This window comes from the organism of the source record quoted next, unplaced genomic scaffold (assembly GCF_019419815.1).
Source record: "Pyrus x bretschneideri cultivar Hongxiangsu unplaced genomic scaffold, Pyrus_bretschneideri_v1 Contig43, whole genome shotgun sequence".
In the NCBI taxonomy this organism is placed as follows: Eukaryota; Viridiplantae; Streptophyta; class Magnoliopsida; order Rosales; family Rosaceae; genus Pyrus; species Pyrus x bretschneideri.
The window spans coordinates 1,449,235-1,459,851 of NW_025999757.1; the positions used below are offsets into that span (position 1 = coordinate 1,449,235).

General features: G+C 35.5%; 1 protein-coding gene across 5 annotated transcripts; it reads left to right on the forward strand.

The window, feature by feature from the left end:
- Positions 1-1,438: 1,438 nt before the first annotated feature.
- Positions 1,439-5,824, forward strand: LOC103957913 (protein GRAVITROPIC IN THE LIGHT 1). Of its 5 annotated transcripts, none has more exons than XM_009370137.3 (3): positions 1,439-1,723; positions 1,843-1,903; positions 4,334-5,824. In XM_009370137.3, exon 3 carries the CDS (start codon positions 4,404-4,406, stop codon positions 5,670-5,672), a length of 1,269 nt encoding a protein of 422 aa, XP_009368412.2. In that variant the 5' UTR covers positions 1,439-1,723; positions 1,843-1,903; positions 4,334-4,403; the 3' UTR covers positions 5,673-5,824. The 5 variants fall into 5 exon arrangements, with proteins under 5 accessions (XP_009368412.2, XP_048422782.1, XP_048422784.1 ...); XM_048566825.1 differs by having other exon boundaries at positions 4,350-5,824; XM_009370136.3 differs by having other exon boundaries at positions 1,440-1,723; positions 4,341-5,824.
- The last annotated feature ends 4,793 nt before the right edge of the window (positions 5,825-10,617 follow it).

Here is a 10,617-nt window from a genome sequence, read left to right on the forward strand (position 1 = left end):
TTTATTCTTTTAGTTTAAAAAAAATCTAAAAAATGTTGACATACCAATAAATCTTGAACGATGGCCACTTGGAATTGCAAACCTCACTAACCAATGGGCCGCATGCTATTTGTGCTAAAAGTAAAACATGCAGAAAGTATGTACAAACAGCTAATATTCCAGGATAGGCATGGACCAATGCTAGGTTCTATGTTGCCCCGCAACCGGTCATATGAATTAAAATTTTAATCGATTTTTCATACAAATTTTTAAAAATCATTAATTTGTCATATCATCTTAACTCCGTTAAGTTTTTCATCCAAAATAAGTTGCACATGACTTATGAGTTCAGGGTTATTTTAGTCATTTCAACACCTTGCTCCTCTTCTAATAAGTTGCCTTCGACAAAAATAAATCTAGGGATTCTATAAAAGTACAAAAAGGGATTAATCTGGTATACAATGATTTGAAGGTTTTCCATTTGGAAAAAGGAGAATAACCTGCACTCTCTTCTTTGTGTTTCGAAGTGAAGATAATCAAAATATAGTCACCGGAAACCTTCAGTTTGTGGTAAAATTGGAAGATATTCTTTATGTTGAAATGTCCGAAATAACTATCAACACAAGTTATGTACAAGACACATAACAAATTTTGGATAGAAAATTTAATAGAATTCAGATGAGCTAACATATTAATAATTTTGAAATTAGTATGACAAATCGTAAGTTTCAGTTCATATGACAAATTGAAAAAACAAAAGTGTGTAAGTTCATATGTCTTTTCAAACAAATTTATTAAATTTCTCTTGGATGCAAATAATTTAAAGAAAAGGGGTTGAATCGTTGGAGTTTACCCGGACCATGTTAATTTTGCCATACAAAAACAAACCCAACACTTCCAAGTGATTTTTTACCACAATGGTAGAAATATGTTAAACTCTTGTATGACGATTTTGGTTCTTACTTCGTAGGTGACTAATTTAATATAATCTAACGACAAGATATAAAAAAAAAAAATAAAATAAAAAAACCCACATTTTTTCTTTTTCTTTGAATACATGGATAAGAAGATAGAGTTTGGCTAAGCCACACAACCTAATTTGGCATCGAATTCGTTATCCATGAAAATTAAACTATCTCACTTCAAAGTAAAAAGAAATACCATCATATCATAGTGCTCAATGGCCACATTTTCTTTTGAATGCTGATTTCTTGTCAAACGGTGAAAAGGAATAACACCGCCCACCATAGCACTCACTAATGGAAAGAGATCCTTTCCGAATTCTTTTCACCTAATCTACTAAGTTTGGAGGTCGGGTTATTAAAATTTAATCAAACTGTTAAAGCTATTATAATTTTTAAAGTAGACGTCTACTTATAATCATTAGATCAAATTTCAATAATTTGAATATCTGAGTGGCAGGTTATGATGAAGGGAGAGGATCCCTTCCTTCACCGACCACAACACTTTCTTTTGAATGCTGATTTCTTACCATGCGGTGAAAAAATAGCGTTTTATAGAAACCGAAACGGTAAGACAGTGGTGGAACGACCCCAAAGTTTCCAATTAGGGTTTGCAGACCCCTGATCCAACACAAACCAGCTACCAACACTGCAATTCGGATCTCCACTGAGGGAGGCAACGAACCGAATCACAGCAAGCAATCGGACTATTAAGGTTAGGGCTTCGAGACGCCTCAGGCTCGCGATCTCCATCGAGGTAGAGAGGAGGATTCTTGTTTCGTGTAAGTACATCTGGTTATGGCGATCAGATGAAAATTTGTGCAAAAAAGGAAAGGAAAAAGGAATTTAGTGTTATTTGAGTGATTAGTGTTGTTAATTTGGGATTTGTGCTCTATTTTAGGTTGAAGGGGTGGTATTATGTTTGTTAGATGGAGTCTGTGCCAGATATGTGGTCCTGATAGGTAAGCAGCTCATGCCCCATATATATATATATATATTTATTTATTTTTGAAATTTATGTTTTGGGTTTTTTTTCTCCCGATTTAAATATTTATCTAGTCAGTTTCCAGTTTTGTTCATAGATTGTTGTATATACCCTTAATCTGATTTTTCTTCGGTGCGAGCCACTGAGAGTTGCACGATGCTTTTTGGTGTGAACCATGTAAATTAGCTGACATATTTCTCTTAAAACAAAGCTGACTTTTTTAGGACTATTGCTTGTAATTTGCTCCTAAAGTTCTAGGAAGTATTTTGGGTGATCATATAATTTTGAACTTAGTCGTCCTTCAGCTCTTTATTGTGGCACAACTGGTCATATTTGTACTTTAACTTATGATTTACATTGATTTTGTTATGGGTTGTTTGTTTTGGTATTCAACCTTCTTGGCATTTTCGTGTCCTGTCTCCATTTTTTGTTGATCTCAAGTGTAAGGGCAATATCAGGGACCATCTTAAAATGAAGATAATTTGTATCATGTAGCTCTGGGAGAATTGATTACATACGCATTAAAAGAAAGGCGCGATATGAGCCTTGACTAGATTCCCACGGAAAAATAATTAGTCCGAACTAGATTTCTGCATTAAAACGATCACACCTTATATTAGTTGGCATTTTTCAAGCCATCAATCAACCAATGCAAAAGAATGGTAGATGCATATTGAATCATTTGTGCCTATACTGTAAATGTTTACAAATCTAACCATTTTTATTAAAGCTTCTTGCACAACATTCCCCATGCTTTCTTCAAGATAACTTTGAGCAGATTTGCTGCGTTCACACTTCACGTATAAGGTGACAGTTCTGAATTAAGATTGTTAATGTAGAGTGTGGAGGTATTTTCATATTTATCCAGTTCCTATATCTAAGTTATAGGTACACTAATTACTTTGATGCTAGAACATGAGCAAAAAGAGTTAAACTGAGTGTGTGGCTGGGGATCTTCATGTTTTGACTAATGCGAACATCTTCACAGTTGAGTCAGTTTCTGAAAGTAAAACAAAAGCAATAGTTGAGTAGAATTTATTTGATGGACTCATACAAAGAAGTGCTTGCCAAGGACATTAGTACTTCTACAGGGTGAAATGTCAATTTAGTGTACATTCTGAGTTGAATTTTGTTATCTGATACTACCTCATACATGTCAATGCTTCATAAAAGTGCCCAAATTCTGGAATCTAAATTTTGTAATCTAAGACAGGTCAGGACATGATAGATGTTAGAGTTGTCTATGGGTAAGCAGCCACATTTTAAAATTTGAAGTAGAAAAGTAAGAAGAGTTTATGGCATATATCTTGGTTAGGGATTCTTGCATGGTTAATTTTTATTCTTTCTTTATTTATTTATTTATTTTTTATTTTTTAAATTATAGTTGTAAAGTAACAAATGTTTAATACTGGAAGAAGATAACTTTGTGAAGTGTCTATTGAATGGTGCTTTTTAGAATGGTTCATTTTGGTTTCCAAAAGAATGTTGTTATGTTGCCTTGAATGGTGCTTTTTAGAATGAGTCGAGGGAGTAGGCATTATTGGTAGAGAGGAAGTAATAAATTAGAGTAGGCGTTATGAATGTCACAACGAATATGATTGGGAAGTTTTGTGGACAAAAAGGAGATTCATTGGCTCATTATCTAGTCCGAATTGGTGAAATGATAGAATCCGTAAAAATTATTCAACAGGTCCTGGAAGGAATCCCTGGGGGACCCTATGAGAATTTAGAAATATGATACTTTGATAGAGAAAGGAATCCAGAATGGAATGATTTGGAATATTGATTTTTATTAGTAAAAAGCCGTTTCCTATATTTGAATTGCCGAAACAAGAATGTGAGAGTCAAAGTCCCAAAGAGAGAATTGGGAATTTTTCTCATAGTGGATTAGAGTTGTTTTCCTTAGAGACAGAAAATCCGCCTGTGGGATTTATTAATTTGCAAATTCTTTTTTCGGTTAGATAAAAGAATCAAATTGGCTCATATTATGACGATTTCTTAATTTCCTAGTGTGGCCGAAATTGATTGAAACTTTAGCATGGGCTCATGAATGCACACCTTTGGCTAATTGGATTTGATGGAGACATAAACTGGTGGCTCTTTCCATTGTGCAAGCAAGATTGGTTGGATTAGCCCACTTTTTTGTTGGATGTTCACCAGATATGTCTGTCAGCAAAGTTTTCTTCAGAATTCAACTCTTTAGGGATAAACCTAGAAACATATGTATTATTGAGCCACATTCGTTTTTTCTTCTTTGGTCAAAATTTCTTGAGCCATATTTGTAAATAAATTTATCAAAAATGTTGTTGGATTTAAGCACACAGCATTGCTGTCACCATTTTCGATAATTACATTATTTTGTGTTACCACCTGACTTTAGATTATGCAATTTACACTTATGCTGAAGTTTGCTGGTGTTGTAGTGTCGGTGCTTTTTCTGAAGAAAGTCAACTTAACCACTCCTTTTGGAAGTAGCTATGCTACCCACTGGAGCAAGAGATACTCAACTTCGCGAGAGCAATAGCCAGAAGGTTCACCCACAACCCATGGAAGAGGCCATGAATCAGAATCTAGAAGCTGTGGAAGCCTTGATATCTAAGGTTTTCACGAACATCTCTTCCTTGAAATCAGCTTACATTCAGCTCCAAGCTGCTCATACTCCCTATGACCCTGAAAAAATTCAAGCTGCAGATAGACTTGTAATTTCTGAGCTAAAAAACCTCTCTGAACTTAAGCACTTCTACAGGGAGAACAATCCCAGCCCAGTTTGCGTTTCTCCACAGGACTCCCGCCTATCTGCAGAGATTCAAGAACAACAAATTCTGCTGAAAACCTATGGGGTTATGGTTAAGAAGTTCCAGTCTGAAATTCAAAATAAAGATGCTGAAATCCTTCAGCTTCAGCAGCATATTGAGGAGGCAAAACAGAAGCAAGCAAAGTTAGAAAAGAATTTAAAGCTGAGGGGCATGTCTACAAAAGAATCAGAAGGTTCCGCTGATGAGAATGGTGTTATGCCTGAGGATTTAACTCCCAATCTCTTCACATCGGTTTTTGAAGCTTCATATAAGGCTATTCATGACTTTGCGAAACCATTGATTAACATGTTGAAAGCAGCTGGGTGGGACCTCGATGCAGCAGCCAACTCAATTGAACCCAGTGTTGTCTATGCAAAGAGACCTCACAAGAAGTATGCGTTTGAATCTCATATATGCCAAAGAATGTTCAGTGGCTTTCAGCAGGAAAGCTTCTCCCTTAAATTGGACAATCTTACAGTCACCAAGGAGAGTTCCTTCCACCAATATCTTGCACTACGGGACATGGATCCATTGGACATGCTTGGCCAAAATCCAGATTCTATGTTTGGGAGATTTTGCAGGAGCAAATACCTGGTAGTGGTTCACCCAAAAATGGAGACTTCGTTTTTTGGAAACTTGGATCAACGAAATTATGTAATGGGTGGGGGGCATCCAAGGACTCCGTTTTACCAGGCTTTTCTAAAGCTGGCCAAGTCAATATGGCTTTTGCATAGGCTAGCACATTCTTATGATCCTCGGGCTGAAGTCTTTCAGGTCAAGAGGGGGAGCGAGTTCTCAGAGGTTTACATGGACAGTGTGGTGAAGAATTTGGTAATGGATGAAAACGACGAAAAGCCAAAGATTGGTCTGATGGTTATGCCTGGTTTTTGGATTGGAGGTAGTGTGATTCAAAGTCGGGTTTATCTCTCTGGCGTGAAGGTTGCTGAATGACAAGCCGGTTCACGGTGCCAATCAGTGTTCACATGGGTATGCGGTGTGTTTTTTATACATGTCTGTTGCTTTCATAATGTATTGTTGTTGTTTGTGATTTTTAGTTTGTATAATTGTTAAAATAAAGTCAGCTATTAAACACTTATTCAAACACACACCACCACCACCTCTCTCCCCCCCCCCCCCCCCCCCCCCCCCTCTCTCCCCTTCTTTCTCTCTCTCGAAAGGTTTAGTATGTATTAAAGATAAAGATTCGGAATGATAACGAACTGTCGTTGAGTAGATTTTCCTTCGATATGGCTTGACCAGGCGGTATGTGTTAAGCCTTTCTGTTCAGATTCGTAACCAGGATTGAAAAATTGATTAGTTAGCAATGGTGTTTCTCGTATGCACCGGAATTCATGACTCGTTAGATCCTTAAGACATTGGGGAATTGGATCCTCGCTGGATCCTCTCCTGAAGATCATAGGGATCAACGCACACAGACCGCTGATCAAAAATCGTGCGGTCATAATTTTTTTCTTTTTTATATTTTCATGCAAAACAAGGTTACTTTACTTTTAAAAAAAATATAAAAAGCATTTAATTGGGGCTGTACAATTTTTTATCAACGGTTCGTGTGCGTTGATCTCTAGTATCCCCATGGAGGGGATTCGGCGAGGATCCAAATCCAAACATTGGATCCATACTTGGCCAATCCACTCTAAAAGAATTTTTTTTGGTATTTTTTTTCTTTCTGCACTCTTATTAATTTTTGTTCCTCAATATTTTGTTTTAACCATTCACCCCAAGAGTTGGAAATAAAATGTTGTGTAGGAGAAAAAAATGAGGTGCGAAAATCATTTCTCAATTCTAATTAAATTAAGACTTAATCTTTGTCATTAGTAATCAACTCATTCAATGACGCATCGGGAGAAGTAAAAGCATGTTTTACAGAAGAGTCAATTTTAAGGTTACTAATTTGCGCTTATTATTATGTTGTGTCTGTAAAATAAATACTTTTATAATATAGAGAGAAATGCTAAAAAGATTATTTTAAAGTAAACTTTTTATAGTCTTTATATCACTTCATGTTTTTTTGCACAATGTTTTATAATGTTGGTACGGAAATTGTACATTTCTCTAATATAAAATTTCACTTGAAGCAAAAGCATGCAATTGAAAAGTCAAGTAGACCTAGCATTCGTTTCATGTTCGCATCGTTTTTGTAACATACCCGATTTCATAACAGGTCATGTAGTGTAACATCTGTTAAAATGAACGTGTAATATGACCCTACCAAAACTCGACCCAATAATAATAACGGCTAATATGACCCGATCCGTTACCTACTAGAGAAAATATATTTTAAATCAATAAATAATCAAATAAAAAAACGTAATACTAAATTAATATCTAAATATTATATTGTCACATAAATATTATTTTAAAACATAGAACACATTTATATTTTTACGTATTACATACTTTAGAATAAGTGACTAATGGAAAAAAACATTGACGATAATTATGTAACCCAATTCTCTTCCCTCTACGAGTCCACTGGGGAGGCTGGGTACTGGGTAGCATAACAATCAAAAGAAAAAGGCAAACATATACAGAACAAAGGGAAGAAGACTAAATAGTTGATATCATCCCTTCTCATGAAGTTACGTTTAGTTTATCAGTGTTGTGATTATTGTTACTCGTCATATACCCACACGTTATACCTGTGTAATTAAATTTGGCTATTATTTGTTATAGAAAATTTATATCACTTTGTTTAGGGAAAAAGAAAACTTTTTTTTTATTTTATTTTTTTAAATCAAAATAAAATTGGGCGTGGAACTTGGAAGGTGAGAGCGTTGACGTGGGAGATGTGGGGTTAAAAAAACCTTCTTAATTGGGCGTGGAACTTGGTTTAAGCTGTTTTCATGAAAGGTCTTCCAAGTAATATTGGCAATGATGTAGAGTGGACTGAATCCTCCATCTCAAGCACATAAAAATATGCTGGAAAAATCAAGTGGTTAACCTGCACCAAAACATCTTCCAAAACTCATTTCTAGTATGTATTAGATCGATCAACTAACTGAATAATAACACCATCGTTTTTAAGCTCTCTTAGATTCATAGATGCATAAATGGAATATGACATGACATTAATGAAAGCACCTATATCTAACATAGCACGCTCAGACTTGGTATTAACAATAGCACAAGGGATATTGAAACTACCTGGATCTTTCCATTTAGGTGGGAGCTTTCTTTGCAAAAATGCAGAGACATTCTCACTTACCTGTATCACTTCCTTTTTCGAGATCCGTCTTCTTGTTATACAAAAATCTTTAAAAAAATAAGCATAATTTGGAACTTGCTTTATTGCATGAAGAAGCAGCATATTAACTTGTACCTATATGAAGGTTTCTAAGATGTCTTTTTCACACTTTTCTTTCTTAGATTGCATAAAACTGTGAGGAAAAGGCACATTTGGTGGAATGGGGTTAGAAAGAATTGCATTTGGACCAACCTTACCTAAATTAGGTGGCATATGGGCTTTAGAAGGCTGCGGCAAGGTTTGCTCCTTCCTTGTCGTGGCATTGTCTTCCTACTCTTCTTCGGGTAGTAGTTGTTTGTCCTCTTTTTGGCTTTACTTGGACATTTTTGGTTCAATTCCAACCTCCTTACCACTTCTAAAGTGATGGCATTAGGGGTTTCAAAACCTCCATTTGGATTGGCAATGGTTGAACTAGGAGGTTTGGCTTGTTCTCTAAATTGTCCCATGAATTTTGTTATCTGTCCAATTCGATTCTTCATGTTGTCCATTTCTTTCCCTCCACTTCATATTTGGATGATCTCTCCAGCACGGATTGTAAGTGTTGGAAAACGGGTCATTCCTTGGTTGATTTTAGCCTTGGTAACCGACGACATTGGAACTTTCCCATTCCCCATTTTCTATTAATTGAGGACATTGATTAGTAGGATGTCCTTGCAAAGAGCACATGCCACATGCAAACACTTTGCACTTTGGACCCTTTGACAGCCGGTGATATAAGAGTAGTGAGATTAGCCATTTGAGATTGAAGTTTTGAAATAGCACTTACCTCATCGACTTGAATTGGGCGTGCAAGTTCTCTTCCTCCAACTCCTTCATATTGTTGTTTATTCAAGACACAATTCACTATTAAAATCTTCACAGCCACTGGGGTTTTGTCAATGAAAGCACCTCCAGCTGAAGCATCAAGCATTTCTTTCTCAAATGGAAGTAGTCATTCATAGAAATATTGAATTAAAAGATCTTCCTTCATTTGATGTTGTGGACAAGATGCAACTATAGTCTTGAAATGCTCATAATGCACTGGAAATGATTCTCTTGGGCCTCGTTGAATTTTCTTCCTCAAAAGAATGACTCTTGAAGTAGGGAAGAATTTCTCTAAGAATGCTTTCTTCATCCTTGCCCAAGAAGTGACGATTCCAGGTGCTAATTCAAAGAGACAATCTTTAGCCTTTTCCAAAGGAGAGAATGGAAAGCCCTTCATCTTTAAAATATTTCCATCCGCATTAATAGGTGTCATACTCGAGCATACTACTTCAAATTCCTTGAGATACTTGTTCGGATCTGTCGTGGATAGCCCATGGTACTTGGGAATGTGATGTAGCAAATTAGACTTCAATTCAAACTCATCGGTTTTGCCTTGAACTGCCGTAAGATATTGAATGCAAAGGTGAACGACATTGTCCAATCCCAAGGCTGAATGTTCCTTAATTGTTCGATTGTCAACAACCATGTTTTGTTCCTCTTCCGGTTCTGTTTCAGTTTCAACTTCAAATTAAGATATAGAACTAGAACTAGCTGGATTGAATTTTGGTTGCTTCCTCTTCTTTCTCAAAGTTCGTTCAAAATTGTTATCTAAGTCTAATATATTCTCACGAACAGGTTGGGAACTCCAAGTCATAAACTAATACCTAAAACAAAAGAAAAATAAATAAATAAATAAATAAATAAAATTAGAAACAAAAGAAAAGACACAAACAACAACAAAGGGGAAGATTAGCAATTTTGCTAATCCCTAGCAACGACGCCAAAATTTGATGTGGTAGAAACTAACACAAAGATTAAACCTTGTATATTATGCAATTGTAATACGAGTAAGTAGGGATCGTTCTATTTCGGGGATTAGAAGGGATGTTAATCAACACAAATTAAACTAATAAAATTGAAAAATAAGTTAAATTAACAACAAAACAATGACTGGGGGGATTTTGGACGAATTTAATTAAAACAAAAGTAAATGGCAACAAGTAAATTAAGTTGTGAATGAAACATGGATGAAAGGATAGCTAAAGGATTCTTCTCCCCACATGAAACATATGCATACAAAATGATTTTTAGTTATTCTTCTTATAAACCATGAATGACAATGCCTCAAATTAACCGTGAACAACACTAATTAACTCTTAGATTTTCCTAAGTTCATTGAATTGGACTCAGCGACGCAACCAAATTATTCTTCTCAAGTTCCCTAACTATTAAAAGCATGATAGAGATATATCATTAAGTTCTGTGAAAATCATAAGCATTGATGAAGCATTCATAACTATGAAAAGCATGATACTTCTGCCAAGGATTTACTTAATTAAATCATGACTAGTGACTTTTACTACTTGTAAACATAAGTTCAAAACGATCAGGTGAAATTACCTTATATTCTAGCATCAAATCACTGCCTGCAAACTAAGCTTGTTGATGTGATATAAAATAGCACACAAACTTAAACCTTCTTTTTGATAGTTATAGTATGTGAAAGTAGGGATCGTTCTAGGTTAGAGATTAGGAGGGATGCTAATCTACAATTATTTAACTCAAAAACAGAAAACTAGACTCAAATAACTCAAAACAAACTAAACTGACTCAAATAACACAAAACTACGTAAAATTGACTCAAAACAAGCACTAGAGAGAACTTTG

Coding starts and splice junctions, on each gene's coding strand:
- LOC103957913 (XM_009370137.3), top strand. CDS start 4,404: ATGCTACCCACTGGAGCAAGAGATACTCAACTTCGCGAGAGCAATAGC.